We start from the raw sequence: 26,304 nt of genomic DNA, 5'->3' as shown, positions 1-26,304 counted from the left end.
ATCCGATAGTGCATCATGGGAGAATTTTTCTTGCTCGCTGGCCTTCACTTCGCTTTCTATTGCTATTCAACACCAGAACTCAAGTGATGTTTTTTTCTCTCTTATACGTTCGTCTGAAGACCATATGGGTAACCGAGACTACTCATCATATTTTTAGAGTGGAAATCAATTTTTTTCCTGGTAGGGAATTTTTATTGGCGGGGAAAATATGACTGATATTCCATAGGGAATCATTAAAACTGAATTCCATATTGGAGTTGTATGAATAACATTTCTCAAGGATATTGCAATTGCTTTTCAAAATTTTTATGATAGTATCTTGAAAGTGCTGAAAGTTGTGTTTTGTCGTACTAGTCTGACGTCCATCCCTTCCGAACGAGATAGAGTCAAAATTGACGAAAAGGTACGGTAAACAGAAATAATTTTCCAAACGTATGATATTTTCCGTCATATGAAAAATTAATTATTGTTGAAAACGTAATCATCATTTTTGGATTCCGCATCCATTCTACTTTCACTGTTTAATCAACAAGCCGAGCTCTGAAACTGATTCAGGAACAATGAAATGAAGTGAGCTCATGCAACTCAAACCATCGATTCTCAAATAACAAGAAATTATCATAATTTTCTGTTTACTTGTGTAGAAACAAAACTTTTACATCCGCAAACGTGTTTTCCTCTTCTAGGTGTTAAAATTGAAACACATAAAAAATGCAACATTAATAGTCCGAATGCATTTCTTTTCCCTCGCTTTTCTCAATAATATACAGTGATAATTTCAAATCGATATCGATTATAAACAGTGGAATATTGAGAAATATGATATTTGGACTTCAAATTTGAAGCATCATACCATTGAAAACTATTTTTCCAATCTGGATAGGACTATAATATTGAATTTTACTTGCATCATCGTGAATATTCAATATGCTCAATTGAGTTAGCATATATGAATGAATGAGAATTCAACAATATCCCATATCACTCTCAAAGTGTGAATCAAAAGTAATATTTCTGAGAATTATTATGTTCAGTGGCAAAGAGTATACTCGATTAGGAAATGTGGTTGTATAATACTCTTCATTTCCATATGACTAGACGATAGATTCCGTGGTACATTCTCTTCATAAATGCTATTCCGCTTGAGTCTACCACTCATTGATCGTAGATGCCAGTAGAAGGAGTGCTTTCCATCTGGGCTAGACAAGATGCAGTCTTTGAATGTATGCTTGCTGACATACGTACTGGCACGATATCCAATTCCTCTTGAATATTAAGCGCTTGGCTTGGACGCGCTTAATTCCCCTCGCAATAGCAATGTACCGTGAAGCAATTCGCACTCCAGAAGTAGTGTGCCAGTGTGTGCGAGTGTGAGTGTGTATATGTAATTGCAAGGGTGGGATGCTCTTATTACCCTCAGCAACCAAAAAGGACACGAGTATGATGCCTTAGCTATGTAAGCGTCTACCCTCTAAACCGACATAACGTATGCATGTAAGCTGTCCCTGCCTGAGTCTGAATACGAACGTACAAATGTGTAGGCAGCCTACCAACTACAGCAAAGGGAATGGGAAACGCTTTAGACGAGCCTTATCACCACCGGGGACATGTCTTTCCTGCTAAAAACCAAGATTGCCTACACACAGCCACAAAGATTATCCTGTTCCTAACACACCCATGTCAGACTCATTTAGCTGTGATGAAAATGAATGATCGCTCTCGAGAGTAAATTGGGAATACTATGAAAATTATTCATGGAAGATTGATCAATCCATCTTGAAGAGTATGTATTATACTACCTGGGAGTTCATAAGATTGGTTAATCAAGTAACTTTGCAGTCAATCAATAAGTTATTAAGCTAACTTCTTCAGACGAAGTGTTTCGTAGCATGTTCCACTTGAAACTACCTCATTCGGCAACGGCAACAGCTCATTCACTCATTTATCGATCAAAGTCTGCTCTAATGATTGGAGTAGAATACAGACTTCAGACCTGGATATCTACATATTCTGAACCTAGTCGAATGGTTCACAACTTTTCTAAATCAACCTATTCAACCATATCCAAAGAGATAGCAATGATTCTTTATTTGTATATTTTGGAAGAAGTTGATACCTGTAAGGCTTGTTGCACAATGTTCACATGAAAAATGAAGACTCGAATTTAAATAGGTCTAGTTCCATACGCATACATCTGCTCTAAAAGCTTTTTGGAAATGATTTGATGTATTTTGTGAGCTTGATATGGAAAATGTGAGCTCAATACATGGAAAATGTACTCATTGTATGATCAATATAAATACTATCAAATTTTGACGTTACATGAATTTAATTCAAGGAAGCAAGTTCGAATGAAAAATGCAGGCGAGCGAAGCAAGCTCAAATGGAAAATGCAAGCGAGCAAAGCTTGACGGATAAGGCGAGTGATGCGATCCTGCCGGCTAGTTAGTTGTAAAGTCTTATCTCACCGAAATTGATCTATATAGTATATACTATAGTAATTGAACTATAGTATTCAATTACTATAATGATTGAACAATAGTAAATAGAACTTGTAGAGTTAGTTACTACTTATAGTAGTAGAATTATTATTATAGTAGGAATATTGCCAACTACAGTACACCATTCTTATTAGAGCAATACACAAGTTATATTTTATGTCAGTTATTGTTGAGCGGATTGCCTACCTCCGCCTGCACTTGTTATTCTGTAGTCTTCACACTCCACTCAGGTATGGTATGAAGTTGGACATTCAATTTATTTCTGAGGAGGAAAATCATATCTTTCGTGTTCTGAATACGATCGGACGTAGACATGGACGAATCATAGGACGATGTTTTCAAGTTTCTATCCTATTAGAAACCATGTCATTGAGGTTGCTCGACCTCCAGGATTGATTGATTGAACCCTGGACAAGCAATGCTGGAATGTCGTCTCATCAAACATAGCCTTCATGCTAACAATGATCTGCGATACTCTCCAGTTTGAAAATAACACGACACAAAAACATGTTTCGTTCTATTTCTACAGTTCAGTGAATGACATCATATAATATTCATGGAAAATGCCATTCACCTTTCTCGCTGATATATGTGCTCCAATAAAGCATGTTAGACAGACTGATTAAATTGTCAGGGAAAAATATTCATGTTCGGATGAGACAGGCATTGAACAGACAAAGACAACAACAGGTGAAGTTCAATGATAAAACTTCCTTCGCAGAGACGCATTCATTTCCTGATTTGTTTTGCTTAGCTGGATTCGCACTTGTCTTCACTCCTGCGCTGCTTATTTTCGGAACTAGAGTATTGATTTGACGTCAGATACGAAAAAAGCTCTACCGGTTGTTCGTTATTGGGAGATATTCGTCATTGTGTTGCCGATTTCGAATAGCCTATCATCTGGATACATCAATCACTCATGTCAGCTCCACGGAAAGCGGTCAATACATTCAAATGGAGGACTTCGATTAGTATCGGTAAAAGCTTTCAGTCATTCCAAACTGCCGCCTATTGCTGCTACTTCTGCTTTTGTGATTCTTTTAGCGCCACCCAGCTCAAGCATTAAATCCAAGCTACTTTTTCCATCGAATGGATTCAACTCTGGCCTTTAATCCTATTCCGCAAGCTTCTCTCTAGAGGAATATACATCTTGCTTCTTTGGAGGGATTCGGTGGAAACTATCAATATTATTTCAGTTCGAGCAAATAAAGTGAGAAATGCATCGTCCCTCATTTTCAAATATTGATACAGTAATTATATGATCAACAGAAGCAGAATAGTGAGTTATAAAAAAAAACAGCTCACGTAATGAATCCCGACAAGTGAGTTTATCCAAGGATAGACAAAAAAGAAATATGTTATTTAGAACGTTGAAAGATACATCAAATTATAATGTATCACTATCACTATTAATTGATAGTGGAATATTTTTAACTGATCATAGCTCAAATGATCATCTTCTTCATCATATAAATAGTCCAGTCAATATAGACATAAAAAAGGGGGTGTGCTTGCAATTTATATTGTAGTTCTGATTTTTTAATATATTTTTTGGGTACATAAGAGGAGTCCTAAATAAATTTCTTCATGCAAAATTTCCTTGTGCTAGATAAAGAGTGGCCCAAAAACCTCGTATTTTAGGCTCATTTTCCAGTTTTCAGCTATTTCTGTCAAATCTCGTGATCGGACAGAAAAATTTGCTCTCGCCTTTTTATAAATTTCTAGATAAAATGAGATCATACGGAACTCTCTATCTCTAATGAGTACTTAGTTATGATTTTTCAAAAATGAGTGAAATTTGAAGAAAAAATCAATCCTGATGAATCTTAGATTTTGATCAACAATATCTTCCGATTTGACCATTTAGATGTATAATTCACAATCTCTCTGGGCGTATTTTTGTGCTCTACAATCTGAGATCAGGTAGAGCGCTGTATCTCATATAGATTTCCAGGTACACCTGACAATATTGCTCCTTGTATTGTGAAAAAACACCTAATTTTCAGCTTGAACCATCATCATCAACTACATTGTCCTCACATTGATATTTCGCACAATCACATGAGTTTATGTTCTATGAGAATCAACCGTTAGATGCACTTCATTTCAGTATTCCTAGTGGAAAGGCGCAATTAAGGACACCTCAAGGATCAAAAATTTCAAACCCTTATAACTTTTGACAAAATGCTCAGATGTAATCGTACTACACTTCATTCTTCTCGGCTCGTCAAGGCCGTCCAAAATCATGCATCATAAGTCCAATTCGGACGAAAAATGAAAAATGTATTGTTGTGTGTACTTAAGCCCATATTCCAATACACAAAGAATGGCAAATTTCTATATTCAAAGCTATGTATCTCGGTAACCCTTTATTATAAAAATCATAACTTGATCTTGAAATGTACAATAGAATTTTTTCTTTCATCTGTTGTAAACGATTTATGGAAAAATATGTTCGTAAAGTGATATTTGATTGTTGAAAAAAGTCCGGAAATTGTAGATACTTTTCTCACATAAACGATTTTGGCAGTTCTATGATAGGGAAAAAGTGATTCAAGATGGATTTCTGGCAACTGAGCTCATAGAGGATGAATTCATCTACAATTTGGAATCGATCGTGAGTTTCTATGATGTATCAGACTCGTTTTATAAACTCTTGATCAACAGTAAAATCACGAAAAAAATGTAAAAACTGAAATAGGCATTTTTGAAATCTTCTGTAACTTTTGAATCGTATTGGAATCGGAAGTTTTAGTCATTTCAGATGGAAGAATAAATTCTATCGTACTCTTCAAGATCGTGTTATGATTTTCATAATAAAGGGTTACCGAGATACGAAGCTTTGAATATAGAAATTGGCCATTTTTTGTGTATTGGAATATGGGCTTAAGTACACTCAACAATAAATTTTTCATTTTTCGACCGAATTTTACTTATGATGCATGATTTTGGACCGCCTTGACAAGCCGAGAAGAATGAAGTGTAGTACGATGAAATCTGAGCATTTTGTCAAACGTTATAAGGGTTTGAAATGTTGATTCTTGAGGTGTCCTTAAGCGCGCCTCTCCACTAGGAAATACTGAAATAAAGTGTATCTAACGGGTGATTCTTGTAGAAAAAAATCTCATGAACTCAAATCATTGTGCAAAATATCAATGTGAGGGCAATGTAGCTGGTGATGATGATTGAAGCTGAAAATTAGGTGTTTTTCACAATACAGGAGCATTGTTGTCAGGTGTACCTGGAAATCTATATGAGATATAGTGCTCTACCTCATCTCAAATTGTAGAACACAAAAATACGCCCAGAGGAATTTTGAATTATACATTAAAATTATAACAATCGGGAGATATTGTTGATCAAAAACTAAAATTCAAAAAAATTGATTTTTTCTTCGAATTTCACTAATTTTTGAAAAAGCATAACTCAGTACTCATTAGAGATAAACAGTTCCGAATGATCTCATTTCATCCAGTATTTTATAATCTAGAGAAAAGGCGGGACTAAATTTTTCAAGAAAATGTTGGTTGCTGTCTGAGACTACAACCGCCGCGATTCGCCGGCGACTACTAAAACCGAGCGATGCATGTGTACGGCACCATGTGTTTCCCTATACCTGGCAATCGCTCGGTTTGTCAACCGCGCGACAACCGAACGTAAATCGCTGTCATGTGAACAGGCTCTGTGCTTTTTCAACAGCGCTGTGTTTTTTGTTTAATCTATTAACCAGTTATTTGTAACCATTTCACTTTGCTTTTGTGTTGAGTGTTAACTTTTTAAAAATGGCAGGTTATTTTAGACATTATTCATAATCCGTATTAGCTGACATGCAATTAATGTATGGGATGGGACATTGTAATAGTACTGAAGCAAGACGTTTGTATCAAGAGAACTTTCCTAACCGAGTATGACCAAGTTCAAGGTTTTTCGCCACTATTCATCAACTTCTGTCTGATACAGGATCTTGTCCAAAGAGCACATTTATGCAGGCAGACCCCGATCTACTAGGACTGTTGAGCTAGAAGAACAAGTTCTTAATGAAATTTATGAACATCCAGAGAAGAGCACGAGAGAATTGTCAATGCAGTTTAATGTCAATCAATCTATTTTTTGGAGGATATCAAAAGAGCAACAATTAAATCCATACCACCTCCAGAAAGTTCATACTCTATTGCCACGAGACTGTATTCCCCGTGCTGGTATTTGCCGATGGTTTTTAGAAAAACTTGTTAACCCAAACTTTTTAACAACCGTTTTATTTACTGACGAGGCACACTTTACAAGAACAGCTATCGTTAACGTCCACAACCAACATATTTGGGCAGATAAGAATCCTCATGCCATCAATCCTAATCATCCATAACATCAGTTTTCAGTAAACATTTGGGCAGGAATCATAGGATATCATCTACTTATGTTCGAGCTTCCTCCCAGGCTTAATGGCATAATCTACTTATAAACTTTTTGAGAAATGAGCTATTTATCTTACTTGAAGATGTACCTCTTCAGTTGCGCCAAAACATTTGGTTTATGCATGATGGAGCTCCAGCACACTTCAGTTGCTGTTCGTGAACACCTGAATCACAGCTTTCCAAATCAATGGATTACCTCTGGCCGAGGTGGACCAGAACCATTGCCAGCTATAGGTCACCAGACTTAAATCCTTTGGATTTTTATCTTTGGGGACACTTGAAATCCTTAGTATACAATACTCCGATTGATACCATTGAATAACTCCGATTAGGGATTTTGAACGGGATAGAAATGATAAAGCAGACTCCTGGAATATTTGAACGTGTCTGTCAATCGATGAGAAGAGGTCTGAACATATATATGCATTAAGAACAACGAAGGTCACTTTGAACATAATCCTTAATTTTTTCAGTGTGAGTTAAATGTCATTTAGATTATGTTACTTTCATATAAAAATAGAACTTTTCATAAAAAACCGAATATTCTATCTGCAATCAGCTACAACCTGTGAGTTAGTTCTCTCCTCATAAAACAGCAAATTTTTGTGGTGTAATGTACTACATAAGAATACATTTTATTCAAATTCAGTTTACAGAGCTCACATAATTCTTTTCAGAATTAAATTCTCTACCATTTTTATTGCAAAAATTATTTGTTTACTGGTCATTAAAGAAAGTTATTGGGCATCAAACGTAGAAGTCTGTGTTTTTCCACTTGGATTTTTTGCATATTTCAACTTTTTCTCAAAAACTACTCACACTACAGCTTCCAAACTAGTTTTATCCAATTTTTCAGATATTTTTCCATATGAATCCAGCAAAAGTTTTTCAAAAACTAGTCCCCAAACAATTCAACATCGGTGTATTTCACCAGAGGAACTGAATTCCGGGCGAAATCTTCCACCATGTATAGCTCGCTAATGAAGCGTTTATGGATATATGTTTATAAGAACTTTTTTCTTATCAAATCACGTATCAAATTCTTTCACCATAATTAAGAATCACCCTGTATAGTCACTAGACTAAAAGGTGCGTACAGATTTACTCGCCGCGAACATGAGCAATTCACTTTTAATCAGCTGATGCCAAGCTTTTTATATCTGTATCTTACCGTTTCTGTAAAAATACAGATAAAGTCACTTTTGATCAGCTGACTATATCTGCATTTTAACAGACACGGTAAAATACAGATATAAAAAGCTTGGCATCAGCTGATTAATAGTGAATTGCTCATGTTCGCGGCGCGTAAATCTGTACGCACCTTTAGATTTTGCTCATACAGTACGTACACAACACAAATTATGCGAAAGTAGTTCACAAAATGCAAAATACTGAATTTCAATCACTCCAAGATTGATTGCTCTGGATGCTGGTGTAAGGAGTTATTTGTTTTGGTAATGGTATGTTGGTGGGCTATATGGGATGTGATCAAGACGTTGCCATAGAATTTGGACGTGTGATAGGGTGGAAACTCCCTCGGTTCTCTTTTGTCAGCGGTAAGGAATGGAGAAGAGAAACTGGAATCCAGAGAAACTGTCTTTCAGCCTCCGAGACTGCACCCTCTTCCCATTGCTCTGTTCAAATTCAGCGCTCTTATTCTGCGGGATACTTGCTCTGCACCATTCCAACTCCAGGATAGCAACTTGGAAGATCATTAATAATTTAACCTCTATCTCCCAGTTGTGGGCGCACTCCTCTGCTCCTTAAATTTGTAACTTGCCAAGTCCGGGAATGAAATCACCTTACTGAGAAGAATTTGTCCAACATGACCCGTAGGATCTTGATAATGTACCTTTGGGAGCGTTGACAAGAATTCACTTGATTAGTTTTCTCCAGGCTGACGAGTTTTACTCAAGCTATATATTCTTGTTTCAGACCTATACTTAATCTCAGTCTCATCATTCTCATTCAGAACTATTACCAAGTCATGACAATCTCTACTTTCCATGGATTTCCATCTCGAAATTCCGGTTTCTCCTATTACTTACAAATTATTTTCCTCTCTACCTCACACAAACTCTTATACTTCCAATCTCCTGACCTCTCACAGAGGTTGACCTCTATGATGAATAATGTATGTTATTCACTTCAAATAATCACATTTCTCCCATTTCATCTTGAAATTCGACTGAAATGTTTGCCAATTAATAGGCTATGAGAATCAAAATTATTCTAGTTCTACAATTTCTCAATTCAAACTATAGAATAGAATGGTTTTTGAATTATGCCTGGTTTTAGCATGCCTCTATCATAGCAATGAGACACAAGATAATGAACATAGTAAATTTATATAATTGAATAGACTTAGAACGTTGTCAAAAATCCACTTTGATTGAATAAAAATTAAAAATTAATATTTTATATAATTGAATAGACTTAAAACGTTGTCAAAAATCCAGTTTAATTAAATAAAATTAAAAATTAATATTTTACGGGAGCATGCTTAATAAGACGTTCTAAGTCTATTCAATTATGGAAAAGTACCACAACATTAACATTCACAATACAAACTTATTTTATATAATGTTCTATTAGACAATTTCATTAACGCATATAATGCAATTATAGTGATAATAATACAGGATAAATGGGAGGAAAAACTGGAAATAAATTTCCCTCGACCAATCGATCAGCCTTCTTATGCGGCTTCCGCGTTCGATTCAATAAATGTGTCCAGTAGCTGAATGAAATCGGGTAGGCAAATACAATCTCGTTTGTTTGCCACTAGCAGGAAATTGAGCTGGATTTATCTCAATTTGATTTTATTATTTCCTGCAAGTCTAAGCCAATATACAAACATTTGGTTTATTTGACAATAATCTTCTTTCTCGAATGGACAAGAATGACTGAAATTACTTATACGTCCAAATTATTCTACAACGTCTCAAGTTATTGAAATCTATGAAACAAAGAAAAGATGAGTCGCAAATTTTATAATTATTGTTCCAAGTACACTAATTTGTTATCTCCTTCACATCACAATACTCTACTCATTGATTTCTGAATACCCATTTATTATTACACATTCTATTACCACTATTCTCATGCTTAGGGTTGATTTGCGATGATTTATAATCTAATTCATGCTCATGCGGTTGGACCTCGAATAAAGTTTTAATGGAGAAAATTTAAGTTCCACCAAAGAAGTAGAAAGTATCAAAATAAGCACTGTTATTAATAGGATAGAAATCTGTGAGAGTCCATGACTTTTATCAGTATATTTTCATTGAAGTTGATTGGAGTAGATGAGGTTCTATAATTCATTATCCTGAATTTCATTGATTCATTGATCTCACAGCAACATTGGATTTGTGAAATCAAGATACCAATTCGTAGTTGTTCAATATGTTAATATGAATACTTGAGAGTATCAATATTTTTCGTATACGGATCAATTTTTACATTTGATTGAAAGGTATTCCTTAAGAACCTAAAAATACTTAATAGCGAATAAGTTTGGCAGCCTATCTTTCTTACTTTGCTCCAATTTATGAACAATGGCTTTCTTTTTAGCTCCATAACTGACTATTTTCCATTTATGTAAACAAATCTTTAGTTTTTGATACATCTCGGTGGGTTGGGTCATCTGAGACAAACAGTGAAAAATAATCATTCTAAACAATCCGAATATGAATCAATCACACTTACACTAGAGTCCGTACGTACAATCCCAGTGAGGTAAATTAGAACAGAAATGTGTTATCCAAAACAACATCTCAATTTTTCCAATAATAGCTCTCATTGTACAGTAAGCTCTCATTGAAGATGAGCTTTACGATTCATTAACTATTCTAGTGAGGGCTAATTATATTTTATGTGGAGATTAAAAAATCAATGTAACCTTTTTAAAAACTTGATTCTCAGTATTACTCAGGTTTCGATATATTATTTATAATAGATTTACACTCATTTCAAAATGACATTAATATGTCGAAACGTATCGTGAATATAAAATATAGTGTTAAGAAAGGTACTTAAATTTTTCAATTTCCACATTGACGATTCATATATTTTCATTGTACGATTCTGATATCTCTTCCTGCTACACAACTATAAGTTTTCGTGACATCTTAGGATATGAGAAGAGGAGAAAATAGGAAGCAGGAAAAGTTGAGAGGAAGTTTACATTGGAGAGAGAGCAGAAGTGGACAGAATCAATATTATCGCCGTATTGTCAGACTGGATGAATGAATAATGACAAGCTGTGGCGGAGTAGGTGGCAATAAAAAGGGTTGTGAAATGTGAAGAATAGGATTCAGATTGCGAAAAGAAGAGCATCGCTGAGGAGCGAATACGATTGATATTCTATAGGTTTGGCGTCGAACAGTGGTGGAGGTTGGAAGAGCGATGATGTTACATGGGTTGGGGGGTGGTGGAGGTGGGAATCAGGATGAGAGGATCGGATGTCCGGAGGAAGGTCGGGCAGATGGGCAGAAGGGGGGGCCTCTATGACGAGCATGCTAAGCAGTGTCCCGATCCTCCACCTGGCTGCCACTGCCACGACAAGCTCACACATGTTGGCGGTGACCTTACTCATTTACTTTTCTCCCGGCCCGAGCGCTACCTCACAGATCAGCCGATTTCCTTCTCAAGTAGAAAATATCTTATCCACTAGCTGCGTGAAGTAGCTGCTATGAAAAAGTAGATTACTGCTTACAGATATGGGTGTGTCATGAGAGAGATTTGAGAAATTAATAATGATTTTAAGTTCAAAATATCACGAAATGTAATAATCTATTTGCATCCCGTACTCCACTTTTTATAATATTATATCACATGGAAATCTCTTACATCTGATGATTACTCAATGGAAATTAAGAGATGCTATATAGTAATTGAATTGTATGACGTTATTTTTGTCAATAACGGTTTGCCTGGCTTGGCTGCAGTCGGTAAAGCATGAGTAATGAATTATACAACTCTGGCTGTGGTTCCTAGAATATAAATTAGACCAAACTCTTACTGGCTCGCCCAGGAGCTCCCGCAATTCACTGCTCTTGGACAATTTATATAAATCTCTGGAACGTATTATTTCCAAAGATTTGATCATCAATGCTATGTATCGCTGTCTAAACCAACTTAATCGGTGAAGAATATAGTCGGATGGTAATCTTCTTAATACTTCAATACTGGTAACTCGATAAATAGAAAAGGAGATTGGTCATGCATGGAAGTAGGGGAACAAATAAAAGATACACCATAAAAAAAATTTGATACGTATATTACACAGAAAAATATCAACGAATAAATAAATATAGAAATATATAGAGCAACAAGCAAAAAATAGTAAAAATAATAACAAACCATATATCAAAAAGAAAATATCACAGATTAGCTCACTAGTTTATTAGCACGAAACGTTACCATGTGCTTTTAAAAACATTAATCCTATGCATCTATTCTAAGCAGCTCAGATATCGACTTGCTGCTGCTTGTCAATTTACAAATCTCACTATATAACTTCTTTCCAATAAAATAAAAATAATCAATTGATAAATCACAAATCTCAAATATATTAATATGTATAGATCTCAGAATATATCTCAGGGCTTAAGGTTCGGCCTCTGATGGAATTAGATAAATTAATTTATCCAGTGAACATGAGCTACATTTATATCTTTATAACTCGCTAATAAATCAATGATTGAGTGAGCATATTTATATTCAACATTGAATTTGAATATTCCTTTCATCCGTGCATCTTTAGACATATAAATTTGATACAATTCTTATCCAATAAAATATGCTTTTTTGTACCTTTTTTAAGACTTGCGCAAGTTTTATATTAATTCGATACTTATAACCTTTTGACGAGCTAGCTTTTTATATTTTTATTTCACTCGAAGCACTGAGGGCGCCCTAAATTTATATATTTCGACAATTATCACTCACGTGCTGAATTTCACAAGACGATGGTGGCGATCCAAATTTCCTGTCGTCCTGGATTTTCTGGTGGCTGAAGTCGTCTTCTCCAAGGGAATGAATAAATATTTTAATGACTTACGCTTTAATATAGCATCACTAAGTCTTATACAAATTAATTTATGAATTTAACTTTGAATCTCTCAAATGTACAATTCAACAAAAGGGACTTGTGCTCTATAAAATTTAGTGGCGTTCCATGGCAGCGTCTGGCAGGCAAGTGGGCTCTGTTCTACCCCTATTTTCTACAATCATACTTCCGACTTACAAATTTGCATGTATTTAAATATTCAGTTACTACGCCATTAAAAAGATCAAATAGTCCGTGCCGATCTGCTAAGTCATTACCTATCTCTTAGGTATTATATTTTATAATTACTCGGACCACATCCGATACATAAACTGAGTAGTCATAACTTATAAATTCTTATCATTTATATAAATATCTATGGATAAATTTGAATCAGCTCATTATTGCCGCCCATCAACTACTGTAATTTGATTGGTTCATGCAAAATTCATAAATGTATCCATGCGCCTACTGAATATCCTACTTCCTTAATATTTTTATTTATTTTATGTATTTTGTTCATGCTCATTACAGAAAATAGATATTTTGGAATTTTATGAGTTGTTTTTCCCTTTATAACAAGTTGCCATGTGCTTACCACATCCTCTAGTTGAATACTAATTGTTTACAACAAAATTTTGCCAAGGTGTCTGGCTAGATTTCAAATTACACGGCTTGATCGATTATTAGGTTGCCGACCAGTAGGTATTATAGCCTAACCTCAAAATTCCAATACTTTATATAATATAATAAATAGCAAATAAAAATTCTTTCTATTTGGCTGTTTTAATTTTAGCCATGATACCCGTTATTATCTAATCTTTCATTTGTTGCTATCGCACCCGGCGATAACACAGCAGCTGTTTGCTCAAGACCTATAAAATTCTTTCAATTAGCGATTTTGCTTGTTTATCAAAATTTGATTCGTTACAACTGAGAACTTCCAGCTTTTGAAATGACTCCTCCCTCAACCGTTTTTATTACTTTAATTTGGGAAGCAAAATAAAATCAAGAAGTATAAATCAAAAAGACGATTGGAATTCCGAATGATACCGTTTAAAATCTGAACGATTTATTGTAAAACTTATTGTAAAACTACGATTTATTGAGATCCGTTGGACATTAGTAACCATAAATATGAATAACCAAATATAAAAATATATACAGAGATTGCTCGCTTAATATAATAGGATTTGAGTGTTACTTGATACTGCACTTTTGTCATTTCCATATTGGTCGCCTAGCAAGAATTGATTGAAGAATGGGAAGTCTTCTCAATGTCTAGATAAAGAGTTATAGAGAGTTTATAAAGCTACGTATGGTTGATTTTGAAATACAATCGGGATGATCAAAAGACGGTTTACTCAAGATATTTTTATCATGATCAACTGTTGTAGCTCAACACTACATTACTATTACAAATACCATACTAACGAGAATATAGGTTTGTTACACGATTACAATATGTATACTTTCTTGAAGGTAGATGTCAAGCTTGGAAGTGTGGAGTAAATTTTGAGAGCCATCCAGAATAAGATTGAACATTCCAATTGAACTAGTTCGATGAATTATTCTTGAAACTCACATATGAATTGGTTTTTATTACTGCAATCTAGCCTTTTAATCAATGTGATTGTGGAATGTGCTCCGCCATTGATCAGTGTTGAATGTGCAATCTTAGTGCATTATTCGTGCTAATTAGAGATCGAAATGGGAGACCGAGTCCAAGATCGGTTTGGGCTATCAAACGACCGCCGAAGAACAGAGTGGGGTGGTCCCTTTCTGTGCGGTCGGGGACGATTTGGTGAGGGTTAGAAGGACGATAATAGGAAATCAATAAAGCTATGAATCAGTTGGTCACATGGCCAGTTTCTTCTTGCTCTATTCTGGCTGAAGATTAACGACTGTACATCTGCAGGGTGAATCGCGGTGGTGGGAGGGGATTGGGTCCACAGGAACAAGTAGGGTGTAACATGAAGCAGGAGTCTGTTGTGCGTGTGTGAGTGCGTTTGTTCGTTTTTTCCAAGTTATGCGTTAGCGTTATCCATATTTTCTGATATATTAGAATATATAAATAACCGTCCACAAAGCTCAAGCTTACCACGAACTGCAGCTAACATAAGCTAACCCCTCTCACCTAATAGAGCCAAGCTCATATTTTCTGCGGAGCTCTGTGTGTGATTTTTTCAAACTTTCGAAAATTTCGCACAAGAGTTTTATATCGAGTCCACAAGGGATATCTGTTTTCACCTGATGTCAATTTGTCTTCTCTCTGCTGTCCAACCATTAAACCACTGAAGATTATGAATGGTTGATAATCTCCAAACCACCCAAACTACAATAGATGATCGATATTATTCTGAGGGAAAAGATTCCAGACACCTGAAAGGGAAAGCTATCGCTTTTCTATCTATGCTGTACTCAAATATCAATTCCCAGCCATGATGAAAATCACATTTCACCTCTGAACAAATTTTCAGTTTTCATAGTTATATTATGAGTTATTCTATATAGTATGTATATAGTAGATAGTATATAGTATATATTATTCAATATAGTATGTTATTCATGATATATCTGATATCAGTGAAATTCATGAAATTGAATAAAAAACCTCATAGAATTGAACATTTAACTCTTGAGTCAAATCTCATGATTATTAGAAGAGAGTAGGAGTAAGCATCTATCTCACAGTCAACGTTAGACACCGACAGTGTGAATTTGTTAGGAATTCTCCGCAATGTATGGATACATCCCATTAAATCATCTTAACTTGACACGAAAAATATCTTGGTAAATCAACATGAACTTTTTACTACTACTTCTATACTAAACTAATACCTCCGATACTTCTGGAGGTCTTTTATTATTGTTCGCTTATGACTCACAACTGCTGATAAGAATCATTTTATTCCTCTTCCACTAGATTCGATTGTTGTTTTGATTTCCCCGTAACAGATGTCAAACCAATTCCCATTAGTTTGATGAGCTACCTAGAAGATTTTCATCGATGGAAGAGCTCCACCAATCTCATTTGATGGTGGTATCTGTTGGAGTTACTATAAATTATTTACGATGACCTTTAAAATGAGCGAGGAGCACCGAAAAAGGATGAGAATTCTAAGAGAAAAGAGCAATGGATTGTAGTAAGCCTCCCCTATATCTTGGGACACTTTCTTATGCTTTTCCAGCTGCTCTGCAGCACTACAGTCAGCCAGAGCCCTCCATCGGAAGATTCAGAAACTATTAAATTTTATCCTTTCGCCCCCATTCATACCTTTATAGCGCGTTTTTTCGCAGCCGAGTTCCTATAAAAGCCGGCCGACTGCAGCCTGCTTCCTTTTTTCCTATGAAATAGAAATAAAATCCAAGAGTAAATCGCGTGTTTTACGACCCGGGCCGGATAAATTTTCAGGAAGTGAGAATAGAAAAGAAGGATCTGACCGATTCGAAGACGTTCTGCAAGATGGTATTGAGGGTATTGGTACCAGTATTGTTGTAGCCATACAAGTAGTAGTAGTAAACAATTTTTATCACCATTATAAAATCGTTACTGCTGCCTATAGATTCACTACTATCGTAATTCTTGTTGTGGATGTGTTTTTCCATGTTTGAGAGAACTCAATGTAGGCAACTTATACTGCAGAAAACCACTATTGGCCATACTCACATCCAAGAAATATTCAGTTCATAAAATGTTGCAGATGGAATAAAGAATGTGAATCTCGAATTGAGTAATTAGTTCACAGTAGACAACATCCACAGTGGGTGATTCCCATTCCCACTTCCAGAGAATAAATGAGATCGAAATTCACTGTTAAAAATTTTACAATCACAAGAGCTTGCTACAGCTTTCTCTTAAAACAAAGTGATAGCAATAATGCAGGAGAAGATGCATAACTGTTTCATAATCTGCATCTAGAATAATTTATAATAATCTGTATCACAATGTAATGTAGTTGGAAAACTCGTACAAAGTTGAGGCGCTCCTTAGTGCATGAGTTTCGTAACATGGAATAGAATTGATTAGTGAGACCTGTGAATGTGAATTTGAATTAATTTCATCACTTTTGGCTCATCAAGCTTTGTTGAGTCATTATTCGATTCCAAATCCTACAAAAACTATGAGATTCTATTCAGCTCCAGCTTGATTCAGTTGCTTTAGTTAAACATGTGAAGAGAATCTTGGAATTCTTGGTCAATTATATCTAGGTGAAGAATCAAAAGTTGGATGATTAGCAAGTAACAACTTCACTTGATAGAGCTTGACAGTTGACGAATCTCGTATTCCCAAATCGAAGCTGAGACAGCACTTACAACTTGGAACAAGAGCTTGCTTTTGTCTGGAGGCTTCAAATTATGACAACATGTTTCCAAACATGCTTATTCCACTGGCAACTCACGAGATTGCAGCTATCATTGAAATCATTGCGTGCGACCACAAAGAGAAACAAGGTTGTGTGCAAGTTCGGAATGTCGGAAGGTGGAGATTGCAGGGTTGTTAGTGTGTGCGTGTGTGGTGTAAACAAGTTATGTAAAATGAGTTTACAGATTCGCTGCCAAGTTCAACTACGAGAAACACTTGCCGTTTAGCAGACTTCGAGACTGAGTTGGTGAATGCAGCAATCCCATCAACCTTGCGACAGACCTAACTTGTTAGTTACCCGATTTTCTGTCTTTCTTAGAACAAGAATGGAGCTGGAGAATGCTGTAGTTGCTCTCTAGTGCAAATGGGTGCCATACATCTGACAATGGTAGTAGACGCCTGACAACAGCCATTCACCTCACTACAATTTCAGTCGGAATTCCTGTTACAAGAACTTCAAATTAGTAGAGCTCATTCCGCAATGTTCTGTTCATGCTCAAACTACCTCCTACATCTCAAGTGTTCATTCACATACAAATCTCGAACAAGATATCTGTCAATTCCAAGACAAACTCAACTATAACTATAATTTAATCCCGGCAACACAACATTATCATAATTTATGTATTTGAAACTATTGAAATCCTCAATTAATATGATGAGAAACATCAGAACAGTATTTACGCAGATACGTGATTCAGAGGATGGTTTTTTCTGGAAGTGCGCATTGAACTCAGATTCTTCAAAAAGGACTGACAATGGAGAAATAAATGCACATTTTTTGTAACTAGAGTTTTAGAATAGGGAGTTAGTTCTTTAGGAATTATTGAGGTCGAATGAAGTATCGTGTAGACATTCCTCAAACTACAAAATGTTCTATGTTGATTCAATAAATTTCAAAGAGTTGATTCACTTGAACTGAGATTTCATTCTGTGAATCAAGTCTAAAGCAGTTAGCGTTTTACAGACGATTCAACGTTGGATGCAAAAACTAATTTTCTGGCATGTTCACAGCACAGTTATCCAGAATTTTAGCTCACAAAGAAGAAAACTCGCTTATTTTGACTCTTAAAATGTTATTTATTCCATCCTTGAGAATTCACTTCACTTCTTCATGCCCACAAAACTCGATTACTCATTATCCCTTTCAAATCTACTCCAGAAATTCTTCAAAGAGAACCCCGCTCGTAAACTTATATCGTTCTGATCAATGAGAATGATCATCAGGGCAATGGTGGAATTTTTTCAAGCTTTTTACTTTGCTTGCCCTATTACCATAGGTAAGGAAAGTATTGCTTTCCGAAAAAAAATAAGGTACCCCAATTTCTAAATTTCTATACGTTTCAAGGTCCCCTGAGTCCCAAAAAGTGGTTTTTGGGTATTGGTCTGTATATATATATATATATATATATATGTGTGTGTGTGTGTGTGTGTGTGTGTGTGTGTGTTCCGTTGATTGAGAGATGAAATATCGAGTACACAGACGCACATACACACATACACACACACACACACACACCACACACACACACACACACACACCACACACACACACACAAATTGTGTGTGTGTGTATGAGTGTATGTGCGTCTGTGTACACGATATTTCATCTCTCAATCAACGGAACGACTTGAAATTTGGAACTTGAGGTCCTTACACTAACACGATCCGACACTATCCGACACGAACAATTTCGATCAAATGCAATTCAAGATGGCGGCTAAAATGGCGAAAATGTCGTCAAAAACAGAGGTTTTCGCGATTCTCTCGAAAACGGCTCCAACGATTTTGATCAAATTCATACCTAGAATAGTCATTGATAAGCTCTATCAACTTCCATAAGTCCCATATCTGTAAAAATTTCAGAAGCTCCGCTCCGTCTATGCAGAATTTGATTTTAGATTCCCAATTATCAGGCTTCAGATACAATTTAAACAGAAAATTTCAAATTGAAAAGATTGAGCATGAAAATCTCTACAATTAATGTTTTGTAACATTTTCACCTAAAATTGAAAATAAGCTCGAAATACGATAAAATGTGATTATTTCAATTGCAAAGTGTTGGCAACAGTTGATTCTATGAAATCATTCACTATGAAGAGATAGCATACATCGTTTGTCTCCAGCGTTATTGTCCTGACACCAGCTGGCTCAGATCTTTGAATTAGTAGACTTCAGATGCGCGGGAACACTGGCGTCAGGTAATCAATTTTCGTAACGGCAAGGAAAGTTGTATGAGTGCGCCACACCAGATTTTTGATATTCAATCTTTCTCATAATTGAATGAGTATTAAATAAGAAAGTATTCAAACTGGTGGCAAACAAGAGAACAAAAAGTAAAATAAAAGCTTGGAGTATTGGAGAAGGTGCTGTGCGTTGACCAGAATGGATAAAGTGAGGAATGAGGTGATCAGGGACAGAATGGAGGTGGAGTCTGATAGAATGAAATTCATAGAAGACAAGCGGTTGATGTGGTATGGCCATAGTGCCAGTAAGTGAATTGGAATAGTGACAGATTGGTGTTCGCTGGGGCGGAGGAGGAGAGGAAGACCAAGAAGGTTTTGGAGGGATGAAGTGGATGAGGCAATGAGATGGGAATGAGAAATTTAAGATATGGTGATTGGGAAGACAGACAGGGATGGAGGACTCGGCCGAAAGATGGAAGACAGTAAAGTACTGTAAAATCTCAATATATAAAAAAAAACTTAAACTACATTATAGTAGTTAGTAACTATAAGTACATATGCTTGATTGTATCGATCATTGTTGAATGATCATTATTGTGATTTTCGAAATTCAATCTTGGAATTGGAAAGTGTGTTCTCTATTTGGAGTTAAGTACTGAAGAAGCTACTTGCAGTTGTACAACATAAAATTCCATGTCCAAGGACCAAAGGAATATGCGATCAATATTTGCGATATTTCTTCAGTTGCGGCGATAAACTTGAACTGAGATTTCATTCTGTGAATCAAGTCTAAAGCAGTTAGCGTTTTACAGACGATTCAACGTTGGATGCAAAAACTAATTTTCTGGCATGTTCACAGCACAGTTATCCAGAATTTTAGCTCACAAAGAAGAAAACTCGCTTATTTTGACTCTTAAAATGTTATTTATTCCATCCTTGAGAATTCACTTCACTTCTTCATGCCCACAAAACTCGATTACTCATTATCCCTTTCAAATCTACTCCAGAAATTCTTCAAAGAGAACCCCGCTCGTAAACTTATATCGTTCTGATCAATGAGAATGATCATCAGGGCAATGGTGGAATTTTTTCAAGCTTTTTACTTTGCTTGCCCTATTACCATAGGTAAGGAAAGTATTGCTTTCCGAAAAAAATAAGGTACCCCAATTTCTAAATTTCTATACGTTTCAAGGTCCCCTGAGTCCCAAAAAGTGGTTTTTGGGTATTGGTCTGTATATATATATATATATATATATATGTGTGTGTGTGTGTGTGTGTGTGTGTGTGTGTTCCGTTGATTGAGAGATGAAATATCGAGTACACAGACGCACATACACACACACACACACACACACACACACACACACACACACACACACACACACACACACACACACACACACACACGTCTGTGTACACGATATTTCATCTCTCAATCAACGGAACGACTTGAAATTTGGAACTTGAGGTCCTTACACTATAAGGATCCGACACGAACAATTTCGATCAAATGCAATTCAAGATGGCGGCTAAAATGGCGAAAATGTCGTCAAAAACAGAGGTTTTCGCGATTTTTTCGAAAACGGCTCCAACGATTTTGATCAAATCTATACCTAGAATAGTCATTGATAAGCTCTATCAACTTCCACAAGTCCCATATCTGTAAAAATTTCAGAAGCTCCGCTCCGTCTATGCAGAATTTGATTTTAGATTCCCAATTATCAGGCTTCAGATACAATTTAAACAGAAAATTTCAAATTGAAAAGATTGAGCATGAAAATCTCTACAATTAATGTTTTGTAACATTTTCACCTAAAATTGAAAATAAGCTCGAAATTCGATAAAATGTGATTATTTCAATTGCAAAGTGTTGGCAACAGTTGATTCTATGAAATCATTCACTATGAAGAGATAGCATACATCGTTTGTCTCCAGCGTTATTGTCCTGACACCAGCTGGCTCAGATCTTTGAATTAGTAGACTTCAGATGCGCGGGAACACTGGCGTCAGGTAATCAATTTTCGTAACGGCAAGGAAAGTTGTATGAGTGCGCCACACCAGATTTTTGATATTCAATCTTTCTCATAATTGAATGAGTATTAAATAAGAAGGTATTCAAACTGGTGGCAAACAAGAGAACAAAAAGTAAAATAAAAGCTTGGAGTATTGGAGAAGGTGCTGTGCGTTGACCAGAATGGATAAAGTGAGGAATGAGGTGATCAGGGACAGAATGGAGGTGGAGTCTGATAGAATGAAATTCATAGAAGACAAGAGGTTGATGTGGTATGGCCATAGTGCCAGTAAGTGGATTGGAATAGTGACAGATTGGTGTCCGCTGGGGCGGAGGAGGAGAGGAAGACCAAGAAGGTTTTGGAGGGATGAAGTGGATGAGGCAATGAGATGGTAATGAGAAATTTAAGATATGGTGATTGGGAAGACAGACAGGGATGGAGGACTCGGCCGAAAGATGGAAGACAGTAAAGTACTGTAAAATCTCAATATATAAAAAAAAACTTAAACTACATTATAGTAGTTAGTAACTATAAGTACATATGCTTGATTGTATCGATCATTGTTGAATGATCATTATTGTGATTTTCGAAATTCAATCTTGGAATTGGAAAGTGTGTTCTCTATTTGGAGTTAAGTACTGAAGAAGCTACTTGCAGTTGTACAACATAAAATTCCATGTCCAAGGACCAAAGGAATATGCGATCAATATTTGCGATATTTCTTCAGTTGCGGCGATAAACTTGGCCACACTGGGGGGAGTGAGTTCCGGAGATGCACTATTGTTGCTGTTCTTCATGCAGGTTGGTTGGGCATCCGCATATCGATCATAGACGGCAGTGAGTGCTTGATGGATGCGTCCGAACGGCTGCTCTTCTTCAGCTCATCGCACCGTGCAAAAGAAGCCTCACTCCCTCTCCCTTCCACAGACATCAATTCCTGTTCAATAGTGTGATGTTTTTCCAACTTCCTTCATTTGGAAGCTGAGAAAGACGACCAGACGCGATCCCCGCGTATTGTGTCAGTGACTGATGGATGGACGGGCATCTCCAGTCTGGCTTTTTTTCAAACTGTGTCTACATTTACATTTCTTTTCAAACCATCTCCTTGTAGATGATTTTTCTTGAGTCTGTTCATGAGAATATCCCCACCTCGATTTTTATTGATGCATCACGGTTGAAGTCCATGCCACCCCAAGCTCAGCTATTGTGAATAGGTGAATAACTGATAATCTGATGATTTAGTAAGCAAACAGAATGTAGGACGAGTTGAAACTGAGTGGATAATATCATACATATTCGATGTGAAATTGTGAGAAGAGTGGGACAGTAATTATGAGGACAGCGTGAATACTGGAAAATATTGAAAGATCAAGAAGGGATTTGTAAGTATCAATTTTTTAAACAGTTGATGAATGATTGAACTATGGAAGAAAATAGTCCTGACAATTGAATTCCTCTCTGCTAAGTTCAAGTATTCTGCTGAGTTTCAAGAGGCGATTCCAAAGACTGATCACTGATGAATGTAAATAGAAGAAATAACGCCGCTGACTATAATATTATAGCATATAGCAATGGATAGGGAAGAATACACGTGAAGGATACATTTTCAACACGTAAAGTATACAAATTATTCTCGCATATTAAAGCTTCTAGTACTCACCTCAGAATCCTCTGAATTTATCGCGTTTTCATGATTTGATAAAACTTTCCTGTACACGAGTCACTAATATGTAGTTGTTTGACGTACATACTCATCTTGGCTGTCATGCCCTCTAGTTCTCTCTTCACAGATAAATATATCTTGTGCAGAAACTTGTACACTTTATCATCAGACAGAGCCACTCTTGTCTCCCCTCCCTGGTCATCGATCACTCTCCGAGTCTGCCACTTAGGTCGCTGACTATCCTCTTCAGTGCACACTTCTTGCCTGGCGACCCACCCTCACTCATATTTTCCGTTTTCACCGTTGCACTCATGATCCAAGCAGGCCTCTTCAAGCACTTTTTTGGGCGACCGTTGTTTTCTTGTTTGTTTAGGATACTCCCTCAAACAAAGATGATTTTTCTTGAGACAAAATAGAGGGCTGTTGAGCTTCTCAACAAACCTTGAGATATCGCAGGTTTCATGAGCAAAGTTTTGTTCCGAACAGAAGTGCAGTGATTCATTCGAAGATACATTCATTACTCATTGATTCTTTCTACAAAAGATATTCTTTGACGAATATTTTCCCTAATTATTTAGCAATGATAAAGACAAAGTTTATCCACATTGTTCAGTCAAAACAAAAATAGTTCTGTTGTTGATTTAAATTGCAAATCAATAAATTTCTCCGAGGATCAATGATAGAAATCAAGAATTCATTCAATCATCGATAAATGACATCATCTAGAAGCCTAGCTCTCGGAATTGATATTCAAGTTTTTCCACTTAAGTGAAGAAAATTCAAAACCTTCATTATTGAATGGTGATGGTCAATATGAAGTAATACAACCATGCTAGACGATAAGAAGTCATGTTTATATTATGAATGAGCTTTAATATACATATTATATTTGTATATGAGAATTGATTGTGAGTGTGATCTGTAGCGTGCGTTATGAGTGTCAAAATAGCTGTGCGTTATGCCTACTTCTATGTATAATTCATAGTTTCTTTTTCGTTTCAATTCTCTGTTCAAATTCGTTTGGAGCACGCCACTAACTGTTCATCATTTTTTTGTTTCAGGTATGCGAGCAACCAATAGTTGTTTCGGTGGTGGGAGGTCTGGTGAAGTTGGTGATGAGTGTAAGTTGAGAAAATATTTCATTGGTGAGTTGGGGAAGTAGACTGCTATAATGGTGTCGGTTATGGGAGGTATGAAAGAAGAAGTGGCAATGATGAATACAGCACAATACATCAAAGGGGCTTCAAACGTTGATAAGACTGAACCTCTTCATCGAGGATTCATGTACTTTGAGAGAAACAGAAACTGAAGATAAAAAAATATTATTGGTTCCTGATAGAATTTCTTCAAGAAATTGATAGTAGAAGATGAGTATGTTTCTCTCACTAAGTCAAAGAGGTTACTATTATTCAATTAGTTTATCATCGCAAAAACGCTGTTCTACAAATTTCAAGTGACATAACAGAGACATTGTAAGAGAATGAGAATGATGTAAGAATGAGGTAAATTTGTACCACATCTCAATTCAGCATATTCAATAACACATCGCCATTAATCAAGCTTATATCAAAATTCTCGAGTAAGCATCGCTCTGAAAGCTGTGGTCGTGTATTGAACAAGTTATGGACAGCAACATGTTAGCTTCACTCAAGAGCTGGACATATTTGTGGCACAGTATGAAGCTAGTAGCGCTATTCAAACTACCATCCACTGACAGGTAGTGAGCATTTGAAGATGACACTGTATACGAACAATCCGAATAATTTGCCTTTCTCCTATACCAGTCCACCCGAGCGAAACCCCTACAAACCCACAAGAGGCGTTGAGCCCGAATACTTCGCCAATGAGTATGAGTACGATTCGACTTTATCTCGACGCCACATGCTACAAGACACGGAGCAATGGGAACGTCCGTCCAAGCCTGCAATTGCAAATAATCACAGTCATCACCATCACGATCATCAAGGCACTGGTCACCATCACGATCATCAAGGCACTGGGGGATCGGATGGCGCCTGCTGCAGTTGCTTCCCGGAGGACGTCAATCATCGCAGTAGTGCCAACTGTCGACCGCCCGAGTACTCGGAACGCAATGGCCAAGTCAAGAACGGTCACCGCAATCTACCAGGTTCAGTGTTCTCTCCTATCGACTGGCGTTCTGTTCTTTTGTCAAATTTTTCGTGGGAGGCCGGGCTTATTTTCATATGGGACCTCATCATTCTACCAGTAACATTATAATTTATTATTATTATACTATAGTCATGAATGAGATGATTATTATCAAAGATAAGACAAGAATCGATTACTCAAATCAAATAGAATATAGGCACGATCGTATCGCTATTACTCATCCATTACTCGATTCTTATGTACTAATAAGTTTACTTATAATCTTCATCTTCAATACTCAATCAGTCCACTGGACTCGGCAACAGAAACTAGCTTCATCTTTCAAACTACTATTCCACTATTGGTAGAATTAAAGTCTCCAGTAGGTACATGACAATAGACCACTACAATATGCTGCATAAATGCATATACAATTCACTACTCAAATGAATTTTGTATATAAGTTCGAATATTTCTGTAATAATAATTGGTTTGACTTCGAGGAATAATTACAAATATTTCAGGAACCGTAAATTGTATAAATATGCAAATTGAATTCAGAAATGACCCAATGATGAGTCCTGTTAGCTCTCACCAAGTGAGTCAACGCCAAAATTGTCCAACGCCAAACAAGTCAACGCCAAATTGTGAGTCAACGCCAAACAAGTTATTTGTGATTCCAGTTCAATATACAGAGTGTAGCATATGTATGGGGACAGGAGTTGTACTATAAAATCTCCAATCAATCTATCAATCTAGATTTAAGATTGAAATTCAATTACACAATTAAAAGTTAACATCAAATTACCTCAGATTGAAGGAAGAACTTGATTATTGCCGAGTTCTTATAATGAATAGCTCATGAAGGGAGAATTTGACAAAAGAACATGAGTAGAGACTACCAATCACTAGAATTTATCATCATATATCACGTATTAAGATATTCAAACATGTTATTTGGGATTCCAGTTTAATATACAGAGTGTAGCATATGTATGGGAAC

General features: G+C 36.3%; 1 protein-coding gene across 1 annotated transcript in view; it reads left to right on the top strand.

The window, feature by feature from the left end:
* The window catches only part of LOC111055663 (agrin), a 363,044-nt gene that overhangs the window by 29,462 nt on the left and 307,278 nt on the right, over positions 1-26,304 (top strand). The window contains exon 2 of the mRNA XM_039423653.1: positions 24,254-25,320. Coding sequence (XP_039279587.1) covers positions 24,927-25,320 — 394 coding nt within the window. The 5' untranslated portion in view covers positions 24,254-24,926. The remainder of the gene's footprint in view (positions 1-24,253; positions 25,321-26,304) is intronic.

This window comes from Nilaparvata lugens, chromosome 3, assembly GCF_014356525.2.
Source record: "Nilaparvata lugens isolate BPH chromosome 3, ASM1435652v1, whole genome shotgun sequence".
Taxonomy (NCBI): domain Eukaryota; kingdom Metazoa; phylum Arthropoda; class Insecta; order Hemiptera; family Delphacidae; genus Nilaparvata; species Nilaparvata lugens.
Note: the sequence above shows the minus strand (reverse complement) of the source record. Positions and strands in the feature narration are given on the sequence as shown.